The sequence below is a fragment of the Rattus rattus genome, chromosome 2 (assembly GCF_011064425.1).
Source record: "Rattus rattus isolate New Zealand chromosome 2, Rrattus_CSIRO_v1, whole genome shotgun sequence".
Lineage (NCBI taxonomy): Eukaryota > Metazoa > Chordata > Mammalia > Rodentia > Muridae > Rattus > Rattus rattus.
This window is the reverse complement of record NC_046155.1, coordinates 98,137,166-98,151,500: the sequence shown is the minus strand read 5'-3', so window position 1 is coordinate 98,151,500 and position 14,335 is coordinate 98,137,166. Positions and strand designations below refer to the sequence as shown.

Here is a 14,335-nt window from a genome sequence, read left to right as displayed (position 1 = left end):
TCCCTTAGATAACACTCTTGCCCATTCAGAAAGGCCTTTGCTCTCACCAGAAAGGACCGGTCCAAGATATGTCCACCAATTTCTGCCTGGCTATCCCGCCGAGATATTTTCTTCAACCCAGTATCGAAAGAAACTTTCTTCTGGTTTTCCTGACCTTCGGTGGATGCCTTAGCCACACCTTTCTTCATGCTGCCTTTCCGAGCCACTAGCCAGTGTCCTCGGCCTGTGGGGAAGATTGGGACAGTGAGTAGGGCCGAACTCCTCCAAAGCCAAGGGTGTGAATACAGGATATTTATCTCTAAGGCCAAAACCCCAATAGCTCCTGAGTACTAACAACACCAAGCACTCACTACCACTGAAGTGTGTCTGTGCACATGACTCATTTAAGCAGCCGCTGATTCAGTGAGGGATGTGCTATGAGTGAAAGGGTTTAGGATGAAGAAAGTGGGACCGCTGCCCAGCTCCTTCCTTATCTCGCAAGGCTACTGTGCATTTAAGAAACGGAATCAGGTTCTTCCTATTGTTTTATGTCCTCCTTCAATCCTGTCAGCACTGAGGACTATTCTCTCAGTACTAGCCACCTACCCACTCTACTGCTCTCCTGGGTAAGAACTCTGGAACCTCAATTCCATACGGCAGCAAAAAATAGCATGACGCCCAGGGCTGTAACTCAGTTGGCCAAGTGTTCGCCTGGCACACAGGCAAACCTCAGTTCACACCCCTACCCCCCCCCACACTATATAAAACTGGTTATAGTGGAGCATTTCAAGATTCAGAAAAAATGGAAATAGGATGACCCCGGGGTCATCCTTGGCTACTCAGCAAGTTAGAGGCCAGCCTGGGTTACATGGAACTCCATCTTTAAAAAAGAGAGAGAGAGAGAGAGAGAGAGAGAGAGAGAGAGAGAGAGAGAGAGAGATCATCATGACCTTCACAGTAAGTCCATTTAAAAATCATGACATTTGGGGTTGGGAATTTAGCTCAGTGGTAGAGCGCTTGCCTAGCAAGCACAAGGCCCTGGGTTCGGTCTCCAGCTCTGAAAAAAAGAAAAGAAAAAAAAATCATGATATTCTATAATCTATTATCTTTCACATTAGCAATTAGTCTACCCTTGGCATCAACTGTAATCTTTATATTATTTATATTTTATTATTTATTTCCTCATTTGTTGTCCTCTGGGATAGAAACTCTTTAACAGCAAAGGCCTTGTCTAACTAACTCATCTTCCTGTCCTAATGGCCTGCACAGAGCTGTGACTGCTGCTAAACAAATGATTTCGTGAACCCACGTTGTCATCTGCTTAGATGTTTGTGGACATCTACTTTGTACTGAGAGCTGGGGTCACAGCAATGAACATGACAGAAGCCCTGACCCCTAACAGTTCAATCATATCTGAGGTAGTGTGGAAGCCCAGAGAACCTACCAGCATGAGAGAGCTCTACTAAGTTGAAGGAATCCCATAGATAGAGATTGAAACCAAGGTGGTCTAGGCAGAAGGCAGAACAACAAATGCCCAGGCATATGAAGGCCAGGACGACACACAACAGAAGAACTGTGGGACCTAGGATGGGGCCATGGACTCTGGTGGGCAGCAACTCCTAACCCTGCCTCCAGGGCTTGGCCCCACACTCAACCACTGTTGCCAGTCTTGCCTGCTCTGGTCTCGTGAGGCATTTCCCACAACTGCTCTGGTACCCCACTAGCAAAGGCTGCCCCACCTGAGCATAGGTTTTGGTACTCTTTGACTCACTGCATCTCCTGAAGGTAACAGTCTGAGTTGATGTGAAAACACAAAGTGGTCAAGAGGAAAAGCCCAGATGTGCCAGGAGATCAATGAGAGGAAGCTGGAAAGGTCAGAAGAGGCAGCCCATGGAAAGTGCTCAAGACAGACAGAATACAGGAATGGTATAGCTCTTAGCAGATAGGAGGATCGAGGGGCATTGTTTGTTTTGTGTTTATAAGGGGTTTTTTTTTTTTGAGATAATTTTACCCTTCCAGAAAAATTTCAAAAACAGTACAAATTGCCACATAGCCTTCCCCCAGCTCCCCTAATATTCTTGCCTTTATAACAGCCATAGAATTACTGAACTGAGCAATTAGCATTGATGCAACATCAGTTACTGATGATACAGCAACTTCAAGATGTCAGCCCTTCTCTGAAATCTGCCGGTTCCTGAGCAATGTCCTCCCCTTGTTCCAGAATCTAGGCTAGGATCTCACACCACATTCACACGGCATGACTCCTTAGTCTTCTCCAAATGCAGATACTGTTCTCCATTCTGCTCTTTCCTTCTTCGGGCTTGACAGTTGTGAAGATACCCACCTGTGTGAACTTGTCTAATGCTTTCCCGTGGTGAGACTGAGGCGCTGAACATGACAAGCACCACAAAAGCAAGCTGTGCCTTTCCCTGTGCGTTGTATCAGAGGGCTTGCTATGTGTTACTTTTGGGGGTGGTATCTTGTTCTTGAGACAGGCTCTCACTATACTGTCTAGGATGGCCTCAAAAGTCTCTTGCCCCAGCCTCCTGAGTGCTGGGGTTATAGGAGTGTACTATTATACAACACCCTGATGCTACAATGTTTGTTCTATGTGTGATGTGTGTGTGTGTGTGTGTGTGTGTGTGTGTGTGTGTGTGTATGGGTGCACACAGTGCACAAATGTGTGCAGCTGTGCATGTGGAAACCAGAGGAACATGGGAAGTGCCTCTGTCAATCTCTACCTTGTTCCCTTGAAACAGTTTCTTGTTGAACCAGAAGCTCATCACTTTAGCTATGCTGGCCAGTCAGCAAAACCCCAGAAATCTTTCTGTCTTTGTCCCAGTTCTGAGGTGACAGGCATATATGGCCATGCTCAGCTTTCACATGGTGACAGGGATGGGTCCTCTTGCTTGCTGCTGCAGGCTCTCTTCCCTACCAAGCCACCTCCACAGCCCTTCAGTGCTAATTTTGAACACTCATTCATTCAGAGTTGGGTCTTCCTGATTTCACTACTGAGAAGTTCCTGGTTTTTAACCTTTGTTATTAATAACTATAACTAGAAAGTTGTTTAAATGTCCCTTTCTCATACTTCTACCGGATTTTTTTCTGCATCCCAAATTGCTGTTATGTTAGCCTCACTGGGTTATGATATGCAATTGGTGCTTTGACGGCATTTTGTACTTTTAATAGTATCTATGACGAGGTGATGTTAGTGAGTGAGGCACTTGATAACATAGGAGACTCTACCTCAGTCCGTCAGCTGAAAATTAAGGGGCAAAACATGAGATTTCCTAGAGGAAAAAGAAGTCCTGCTTCAAGACTGCCACGGAGGAGGGGAGGCATGGGATGCACGTATTTAATCCCAGCACTCCAGAGTCAGAGGCAGGTGGATCTCGGTGAGTTCAAGGTCAGCTTATCTACATAGCAAGTTCTAGGACAGTCAGGGCTACCTACAGATGCTCAGTAAAAAGAAAAACAAAAAAGGCAATGGGCTGGGATGTAGCTCAGTGGTAGAACATTTACCCAAATTGTGCAAAGCATGGATTTCATCCTCACCATCAGGAAACAAAACACACAAATATCTACTTCAGATTAACTTTCCCCAAGGGTCACCAAGGGAGCCCCCCCTCTTCCCCCCTCATTTATCTATCATCTATCCATCTGTCCATCCATCCATCTATCTTCTGCTCTCCTTATTTCTTTAAAGAATCCTGACATATTACCCAAAAGTGAGTTTTACTGTAAAATATTACTGTGATATTTGAATAGTGGTTTTATATTCCCTCATGTCTTCCGTATTCATTGATGAGAGTACTGAAAAAAAAAAAGATGTTTCTTCTCTCCCACTTATTTACTGACTTGAATAAATGTTTATTTATATCATTATGGGCTCATGAATATTTATCCTACCATTATTTATTTCCCTTTCTAGACTATTTGTTTCCCAGACTTGTCTCTGTGGTCTGACTCCTGTGTCCTTTCAACCTGCCCTCGATGGTTTCCTGAGCACTTCTTTGCTTTCTGGTACCACAAGAGGTTTAGAGCACAATCTGAATTCTTTTCTCCTTGCCTCGGAGAACATCTATTTTTTAGGGGGCTCTTACTCCTTTCATTGGAAAATTGTATTTAGAAACCAAGATCCGGGCAGCAAGTATATTCTTCGCTATGTCCATTTCTCCCTGCTCTCAGTGAGCACGCACACCAGCACATGCAGATAGCACCTCCCTCCCCTCTGTCTGTCTCTGTCTCTTTCTTTTATGTTTGGAGAGATTGGGGGGGGGAGGGAGGAAGGAGGAGAGAGAAAGCATAAAACCACACTGATTGTTTCCTCCCAGATTCAAACAAGTAGGTGGCCAAGATTGACACAAACTGAGTCCCGTTGTGGAAGCAGGGAGAACAGGGCTGGGATGCAGCTCGGTGGTAAAACCCTGGTCTGTCACATGTGAGGCCCCACAGTTGATCCCTAGTTACTAAACCCCAAACAAACTGGAGAATAGGCTAGAGCAGAGTCAACCAATAGCCTATGCATTCCATGGTCCCCCTTTCCAAGATTTTCTCTGTTTTCAGTTGCAAATACTCAACTACGACCAAAAAAAATATTAAAAATGAGAAATCCCAGAAATAAAGAAGAATTTAAAACAAGATAATCTCTTGTGCACTGTGTGAAAGCATTCACCTGTCAATAAAGGCCTGGTTGGCCAATGAGCTGAGGCAGGATTAGAGAGTGGGACATCTGGCAGAGACAGAGAAATTCTGGGATTGAGTGAGGTGTGGGAAGATTGCCCCCACCCCCAACCCTGAGGAAGCTGGTTGCACGATACTGAAGGAGAGGTAACTAGCCACGTGGCATGACTAAGACTAGTTCAAACAGGATAAGTGAGTTATAAGGTAGTGGAAGTGAGTCAAAGTCCATGAGCCGAGCACTTATTCATATATATTAGATCTCAGAGTCAGTATTTTGGGGAACTTAAGTGCAAGTGGAAAGCATGCAGTTATATAACTTATCATTTTGGATACTGATATAATTATTCTACTTACTATCAGCTAACTAGAACAGTTTTAACTCTTTAAGTTAATCCTCTACTATTCCTAGTTTGTGAATTAAACCTTATCAGGTGTATATGTATGGAATGATGAATGATGGTGTGTGTGTGTGTGTGTGTGTGTGTGTGTGTACACATGTATAATTTACACACATATGTGGTTTGTATTACTCATTGACTAGTCAATCCCCCTACTGAAGGTAAGGGAATACTTAACAAGTTACAAAAACAAAGGTTAAAGAAGGTGGCCCTTTCTCTTGACTTACTCATCCAAAGCAGCAGAGAACTGACTTCTAGACAGTGTTCCATCTCTAAAGCTGTGCTCACTTTAAAAGTCCCTGCTGGGGGAAGGGGGTTAACTAGATGGAGATTGGAAACCTACAGAAGCATTAGCAACTTCATTCAGGAGTGGAACAGAGAGGAAGAACAGTGCACAGCAGACTCGGGGGTCATAAGACGGTCCTCTGAAAACTGTGGGAGAAGGGTAGGGCTTCATGGGTGGAAGACTCTGCCTAACTGGAAGGAAGGCTGGAACACTCGGGGCGAATCCAGGAGCTTTGTGAAAACAGCATCCTGGGAAAGAAGCATAAATAAAGGAATGGGGTTGTGGCAGAGAGTAAGGGTCCATTAGGCTGCAATTGACATGGCGGGCCTCTGTGGTGTCAGCAACGAGAGGCCACTGAACAGAAGCCATGGTGGTTAAACACACACTGCAGAAGGCCTACTGAGGCTGTTGCAAAAAGAGGGATGGGAGGGGATGGGCCTGAGTGGCAAGGAGAAAATGAGGAAAAATGGCGCAAGGCAGGGTGTAGGCAGCAACAGAGAAGTCACCTCACCTTCTTCCGGCAACCGAAGGAGACTTTTGGCTGGAAAGCAGTTGTTGAGGCAAGGTTTCCCATTATCCATTTTGTATATTCCTGAAGACACCATCTCCCTGAGGGATACAGGGCAGTGGGGAGTCAGAAGAGTAAAAAGGTGCAGGGGAACCCTTCACCCAGTGCCAATTATGAGCCTGACAAGACCACTGTGTCCTGAGCATCCTACATCTAAGGACCAAGAGGCTCTGCTTCAGAAATGGGGCTGCTATGAATAGAACAGGGAGGCGGGGCCTGGGGTTTCCAATTCCAACCAGCCCTAACTCAGCAGAACACTAGATCAGGCTCAGACAGACCTGTTTGAATCCTGGTTCTGTCTTGCCTTGCTATGTGCTAAGCAAGTCCCTCTACTCCACTGAGTATCGAAGTCCTCATCTGTAAAGTGGGGGGTGGGGGAGACGCAATAATCCTACCTTCACAGAGGAGTGAGCAGATCACATGTGAAGGGTAGTTGTCCTTGTTTTAACAGAGTTCAGAGAAATGGGTTTTACATTTTAGGAAAAGTGATGCACAAACCAAGTTTGGACTGGATAAATCCGGTTTGAGGGGTAAACTGAATTTACTGATGGAGAGAAGAATAAATGGTCCAGAAAGAAAGAGCCCCAGAAGTGAGGGCATTGTAGTGCTCAAGACGAAGCTGCCAGTCTCAGGAAGGGGAAGGGACTCTTGGCCAGCAAGGCAGAACAGGACAGACAGTGCCTGCTCCTGAAGGGTATTTGCTATGAGGGGTGGGCTGGGAGTGTGTGTGGCTGTGGTTTCAAACTCTAGGTGACTGGAAGACGAAGTCAACATCTGGGTTTTGCACAAGTCATGACCAGGGCTGTAGTTGAGAAGGGAGGCCTGACAGAATTGGTCCCAATGAATGAGATTGGCAATGGGTACCACAAACAGGGAGCACTGTATAAAGCCAGCGCGAGCTATGAGGGCCCACAGAACATAGGAACTAAACTAGCATAAAGAGAAAACAGCTGAGAGGAGGAGCCTGGGAAACCAGGTAAGGTAAGAACATTCACACAGGCCATGAGGAAAGAACAGTCAGCTTCCAGGGAAGGGGAGAACTGATGTTCAGAGGAGCGGGGAGAGGGAGGTAGAGTAAGGTAAGCAAGGTAACTGCAAACAAGTTTTCCAAAGGCCTGTGCTGTGAAAGAGAGGAGAGAGGCAAGCAGTAAGGCACAGTCAAGAGAAAGCAGGCAACAGGGCAGGGTTTCAGGGTGTGGGATGTGGGGAATGTCTGTGGATGCACTCCCTGGCTCCCAAAGGGAGCAAAAGCAACTAATGTGTTCTCACTAGTTCCAGCCTTGGAGGGCAGTCACTACAGAGCATGGGCTAAATGCTGGTAAGATACTTATTGTGTGGCCCTTGGACACAAATTATTTAACATTTCACCACACTGCCTCAGTTTCTCCCTCTATGAAGTGAAGACAGTAAGTGGGCCCCTTCTGTGGAACTGTTTTGATGACCTAATGAGACAGTGCTTGGGAAGGGGTTTAGGAGAGTAAACAGCACCTGGCTAGCACACATTGATAGTCTTCTATGATGACTATCATTGACAGGATGGGAAAGGCTCGGCTATATACCTGTCACCAAGAGGACGGAGCAGATTTGAGGAGGAGAGGATGAGAAAGATGGGCAGCCTTAACCCCATCTGGAAGCAATCGGGGGAAAGGTGGTTGGGGTCTAGGGGAGGGCTTCCTCCATTGAGGAGAAAGAGGGACAGGGAAGGAAGGTTCCCTCTGGGACAGCTACAGTAGGGAAGACATTTTGCATATCCTGACTGGGCCATTTCTCTACCACCTAAGGAATAAAAGAACACAAAGGAAATAACCTCTCACTTTCTGTTGGTTGTACATGTATGTACATACATGTATACAAACAGAAATGTGTGCCCATGTAGACAGACAGAAATTGGGAAGTAAGATGTGTTTCTGCCTCCAGGATTTGACTTGGGCTTTTCTTTTTTTAATCAAATTGTTACTGTCTTCAGAATAATTCCTCCAAGGAGCTGCTACCCCTAAACACAGTTGAATGTATCACCTGTCAGGAAACAGGAAGTTAAAGAGTCTTGCAGAGTTCAGGAACAATGGCAAAGAGCCGAGGACGGTAGAGGCCTTGCCTGGCACGTGCAAAAGCTTGAGTTTAGTCCCAGGACCACAAAAAACCAAAGCCAAACCAAACCAAACCAAAGCCAAAGCCAAGCCAAACCAAAAAGCCCCTCATATTTATCATCTGTATCTATCAGTCCTTGTTTGTCTGGTGTCAGACCTTTCATAAACCAACATAAGTAGCTAAGTGTGGCAAATACAGGCCTTCACAGGCGTTGGGACAGCCATGGAAGAGAGTAGAGAAAGCTGGGCCAGAGAGAGGAGGAAGCAGAGGGTAGGCGTGTGAGTCTTGCGCCTGCAGGAGCAACTCCTACTCAGTCCTCCCCCAGTTGCATGAGATGCCCACACACACCCGCCTCTCCATTTTGTTTTTGTTTTTTGTTTTTTGTATGGAATCTGATTATTTAAGCATGAGCACTTCATCTATCATTTTGGAACAATGTGCAGGCCAAACCAAGCAGCTCTGGGAAGACAACTAGTTAACTCTGAGGCTGCTGACAGTTTCCTGTGATGAAAATCCTTTGACTTTCACAGGTCACAAAATTCAGTTCAAAAGCAAACAGACAAAAAACTCGCCAACAAGCATTGGCTGTTGCCTGGAGATGCACAGCAGGGAGGGGACTACTCTATGCGGCCTGGACACTGCCCTGGACCCCGAGCCTTTCTTCTTACCCTGTGCGTCTATTGGTCATTTGCGGTGGCGACATCTCTACTCACATTGGTCTGGCAGTCTACTCTTCTCCACTGCCTTTGTTCATCCTCAGCCTGTATTCAACCTAGACTGCCACCACACCCTTCTGACTGGATTTTCTCCGGAAAGCCAGAGGCCCTAGTTGATTTTTGTTTGTTTAGCTAAACAAACATTTTGCTTTTGCTTTGCTGGAGTGGGAACCCAGGGCCTCAGACAACACTGGGCAGGTGCTCTCCCCACTGAACCCAAGGCCACCATCCTGGTCTTGAAACCTCTTCCCCGAGGTCCTTGGTATCTCTACCCTGCCTTCCCAGCCTAGCCACTCCTGTCCATTCAGCCTATGAGGGTATATAGAAAACAGGGTTTCCAGCTTCGTCCTTTGTGCTTAGTGTTGCTTCCACATGACATATCCTTTCTCACTCTGTCCACCTGGTTTGTCTCATCCATTACAATTCACTTGCGGGCAGGCCTCTCAGAGATCTCAGTCTCCTAAACTGTGAAACCTACAGACTTTTCCTTAACAGACTTTAGTTATCAAAAAAAAAAAAAAAATCTGCTTTGGGGCAGCTTCAGATAACGTGAGACTCTCCGAGCCCCTCTGGCTGAGGGAATGGAGTTCCGTGAAGACTGTGAGACTGTGATACGGAGAGTGTAGGAAGAATTCATAAATGACAGGGACGGTGAGGGAAGCAGGATGGAGGTGTCCTGGGGAGAGGTTTCCTTGGAGAGACAAACCTGAGGTGAGGCGGAAGGTAGTGGGCAGCTCCTGAACAAGTTTGGCTCTAGTTTCTGCTACAAAGCCGCATGGCCTTGAACCAGTCACTTTACCTCTCTGAGCCTGTTTTCCCACAAAGAAAAAGAACCTAAAAATGCGGTGCCTCGGGGAGCTTCGGTGAGAACGAACTGAAACCACGGATAAAGTGCGTGGAGAAAAGCTATCTTTCTACGCCCCGAGCACATGCCGCCCCTCCCAAAGCCTTCACTGGACTCGATAGTGAGAAACAGTTGTGCTTTGGCTGGACTCTGCTTATTCATTCACTACATAGTCTTCTCCTTTATGACTCAAGCACTTTCGACCTCATCAGACAGACGCCAACCATGCGATGCTCCCCCGAGGGACTAGGAGCTAACTCACTGCTTCTCTTCTCCCTGTGGGATCCAGCGCATAAGGAGCACTGAACGGAGTGAGCCTGACACGGTGGTCCTCCTGGGACCAAAGGATGTGTATAAATCTGATCTCTCTAATGTCCCTCAAGGGAAAGGACAGTGTTAGGTACTTAATTATCTGTTTATGCTAACAGCATCTGGCACGTAACAGATTCCAGAATAATCTGCTGGACGAGTAAGTAAAGACTGGGCTCTCCTCTGGTCCAGTGAGCAGTCTGTGTATTCTGATCCCTGAGCTCCTCCCGCTAGGGGGTGGGAGGCTTTTCTCACGTGGTCCTCTGACACCCTGTACCTCTGGAGTCATATGTCTTACTGTCATATGACTGTCTTGCTGTCTTGCTCCCCTCACCAGCTTCCGACCTGTTTCAGGGCCTATGATCACCTCATCTACATAAGCCCACTTCCTGATTAGTTTGTTTGTTTTTGTCAATGGACGAGAACTGGGGTTAGTGTCATCTAGGAAGTATGAATATCAACCGAGAAAAACGTCTCTATCAGTCTGGCTTGTGGGCAGCCTCCGCATATAGTTTTGATTAATGGCTGGTGTGGGGAGCGCCCAGGTCTCAGTCGCAAGGCATCCTAGGTTGTTGGAGAAGCAAGCTAAGTAAGCAGGCATTCCTCTGTGGTCTCTGCTTCAGTTCCTGCCCTGCTCAGTTCTGCTGTGGTTCCCCTGGTTGATAACTGTGATCAGGATTTGTGAGACAAGTAAACCCCTTTCTCCCTCAGTTGGTTTTTGTCAGTGTTTTTATCACAGCAGTAGAGCGCCAAACTAGAACAGCCTGATGCCTAACACAGAGCCTAGCATTCTCTAAAACAGGGCAGGTGACCAGCTTCAAAACCAGACGGCTTGTTTTTCAGGAAACCTCTCTGGAGATCAACCAATCTATCAGCTAGCCGGGGGATAGACAGCTAGCCAGGGGGTGCCTGTATAAATCACTAGAGATGGATGCTAGAGATGGCAGCTGCTAGAGAAGGCTCTGGCAATTCACCGGTATACTGGGGCCTAGTTGCCTATTTGGTACTTACCTGATCTTTGACTTCGGGAGTGATTCTTTGCCTTCCTTTTGCTTTTGCTTCTTTACCTGTCTCTTTACCTGTAAGAGAGATAGCGTGGATTTTTTTAGCCTGTTGTTAAGAATGCTTGAACCTTAGCGATTATACCATACGTTTTGGATAGATGGAGCCTTATGCTCCAAACTGTGTCTTGTATGAAGGTCAGGAGTGGGGATAAGAGACTGAAAACAATTCCAAGAAAATGCTGGGATAGCTATGAAGAGAAAGGGGGCCGGGAATGTATGTAGTATGCTCAGGGCCCTGGTTTTCATTCCTGGGGATCACACATGCACACACACCAAAGACACTGAAACAGACGTGGGTGGAGACTTATAAGACCCACATTGTCGAAGAGTGGAGAGCAGCTGCACTGTCTAAGCATTCTACCAGAGGGACCAAGGGTAAAGGAAGGGGCCATCTACAGCATCTGTTTAATGAAATCCATTTCTGTGGAACAGAAGCAGAAGAAACAAGGTTGAACGACAAGGCCCAGCCTGGGAAAGATAAATGCTATGCACGGAACACAAAGAATACATCCAACTCAGGTATTACCCAGGACATAAATAACTACAGAAACCCCAACTCAGCATGAGGAACTGTAGATGGGAAGGTGTGGGGAACAACTAAAGGGCCCAGAAGGGGGCATAGCTCCTAGTTACACTTTTCTTGAATGTAGCCCCAATAGAAGCATGAACTTATCTTTATGGCAGAAAATGAAAGTCCAAGGTCCAGATTTGAGTGTTACCTTCAGCTACCTCTGGACTCCATCTCAAACTTGAAAACCAACCTCAAGCTGACTTTAGTACCTCCCAGCTCCAACACACATGTACCTTTTGTCTATTTGCCCCTTTCCTACAACCATGTGCCTGCATCGCCCCACATCGGACTCCCACACGGGCACTGATGCTCCTGATTTGCAACCATTTGCATATTCTGCTGTTTTGTCTTTATCTTGGTTCATGCAATTAATTTTCTTGGACTTCTCTGTTCCCAGATTGACCTTGTGCTACTACCTCAGGCCCACTTTATTCTTTTATAAAATTTAATTTTATCTGATGTGTTTTGCCTACATGTATGCATGTGTACCCAATGTCCACAGGAGACAAAATAGGGCACTGGATCCCTTGGAACTGGAATTATAGACGGTTGTGAGCCTTCGTGTGGGTGCTGGGAACTGAGCTGGAATGCTCTGCAAAAATGCCAAGTGCTCTTTCTTAACTGCTGAGCCATCTCTCTAGACCCCGGGCCTAGAGTAATGGAGGTTACAATTCCATTACAATGTAGTAGAATGACCCGCTTTTCTGACCTCCACCTCAGGCTGAGGCCTTCCAAAGCCAAGCCTGGGTTCTAGTAACCTCTTCATCTCCAGCATCTCAAACAGGACATGGCCTACAGAAGGATGACTCTTAATAAATGCTACCTCAACTAAACAGAGGCATAAACGAACTGCTGCATGGGTACTTCGTTTTGCCTGCAAGGAAGGCAAAAGCAAGGGCCAAGGGAGGTTTGACAGAGCTGGGTGCTAAGAAAAGGAGAAGTGACAAGAGGGATGAGTGGCAACAACCAAAATTTATGAGACATCCGATTGTGAAAGGACAATATAAACCCCATTTGTCCCCATTATCCTCATTTAAGGTCCCCCATTTGTCTCCATTTTGAGGACCAGGTCCGATTTAAAAAAAAAAAGACTGTAAGACACCAGTTTCAGGAATAGACCTTAAGTCCCAGAAACTAGGTCATAAGGCACCAGCTCTAGGAACAGACCATACAGTCCAGAACAAGATCATAGAACCCTTTCCTAAGAGCAGCCTGGAGATAACCACAAGAATGGGGAAATATCATATCTTAGAATGGGACATCTGCACTGGACAGCCCTATTTCATCACATGATTGAATGCTCATGAAACCACTGATCACCTATGACCCCCTAGCACCCACCAATGAAATTTTAGAGTACCTAATCCTTCTAGAGAGTTCTCCCAGTTCCCTTTAAGAAGGCCTGTGTGCCTTTATCTGGGGTCACCACTTCAAAGAATGGATGGCCTCCCAATGCTGGTTGTTTCTTCAGAATAAACGCTCTTTGTTTCTGTATACTGAGTCTGGGGTCTTCCTTCAGCAATTTTTGGACCCTTACAACTGGAGTGGCCAGGAATTGCTTAATAGAGGATGAAATCTAATCTATTTTTTAGCGATCATGTTTTCATGGAGACATAGCTTTGCCAAGAACATTTTGTCTCTTTCATTCAGAGGTATATTCTAAGTATCTAGAAGAGGACTGAGGACCTGCTAAGCAATTCAAAGGCTGGGCGTGGTAGTTCCAGCACTAAGGAGGAAGAGGCAGGTGGATCTCTGAGTTTGAAGCCAGTCTGTCTACACAGTGAGTTTCAGGATAGCTGGACCTTACAGTGAGACCCAAAACAAAAGGAGCTCAGAAAAGAGACCTAAAACAAAAGCTCAGAAAAAGAAAACAAAATGTCTAGTGAATTCAGTATCTGGCTGATCACCTGTATACATATGGAAAATATGTAGGTATAAAATAATAAATAATAAATAATGCAATGTAATACGACATAAAGTGATATTACTATGTGATAATTTCAGGCCTCTAGATTAGCAACCAGATTTGTTTTCCTTATATGCCTTAGTTTTAGTGTCAAGTTTTATTGGTGCTCAATATTTTTCTCAATATTAATAAAATCACACTGCCAAACTGGAAACATGTTTTTAAGTTAAAAACTAACAGGTTGGCTTCAAGTGTGTTCTGACCCATGCTCTCTGGCTTCTGGTAAATTCCTTTTCTTGTCTAAACAGCATTATCCTGAGACTGACACAGAATGGGTGGGTGTAAGTGCATGTAGGGCACTGCCTGGCACACAGTAGGCATTAAATAAATGATAGTTCTACAGGAAACATCACTAACAGCTAAGATGATCGTCACTTCGGGGAGAATAATCGAGCTAATGTTCTACAACCAGGGATAGAAAAGGGTAAAGTCAGGCTCTACCTCTCTTCTTAGGACACAACATTTGGGGCTGGGAAGCCTCATAACTCAAGCAAACTTAAATTTCCAGCCACACCTGTCTTCGGCGTCGTTTCCGCCTCCGAAGAACCCGCGGAGGCGAGGTCTCTGTCAGGCGGAGTGCACGCCTGCGAGCCTCACGGGAATCTCGGAGTCGCTCCACGGTGGCGCTTGCCACAACCTTCCCCACCCACTCCTTAGTAACCGCGACGGTGTGGCTAGCAACGGAGGCGGCAACTGGCGACGGCAGATTCTAACTACAAGTCCCGTCAAGCCCCGCGGCCACTTTCAGCCCTCGTCAGCACACTGAACTACGGGTCCCGATGGGCTCTGCGTTGCGCATCACATGAATAGCTTCAGCCAATCGGCTTCGGACAAGTCGTATGGGAGGGAGACTGGGAGGGAGA

The 14,335-nt window shown here is 46.2% G+C and overlaps 1 protein-coding gene across 1 annotated transcript in view; it reads right to left on the bottom strand.

Annotated features, from left to right (window-relative positions):
- Xrra1 (X-ray radiation resistance associated 1) overlaps positions 1–14,065 on the bottom strand; it is a 64,929-nt gene extending 50,864 nt beyond the window's left edge. The window contains exons 1-4 of the mRNA XM_032893028.1: positions 13,987–14,065; positions 10,883–10,950; positions 5,858–5,955; positions 48–223 (exon numbers count right to left, since the gene is read on the bottom strand). Coding sequence (XP_032748919.1) covers positions 48–223; positions 5,858–5,951 — 270 coding nt within the window. The 5' untranslated portion in view covers positions 5,952–5,955; positions 10,883–10,950; positions 13,987–14,065. The remainder of the gene's footprint in view (positions 1–47; positions 224–5,857; positions 5,956–10,882; positions 10,951–13,986) is intronic.
- Positions 14,066–14,335: the final 270 nt, after the last annotated feature.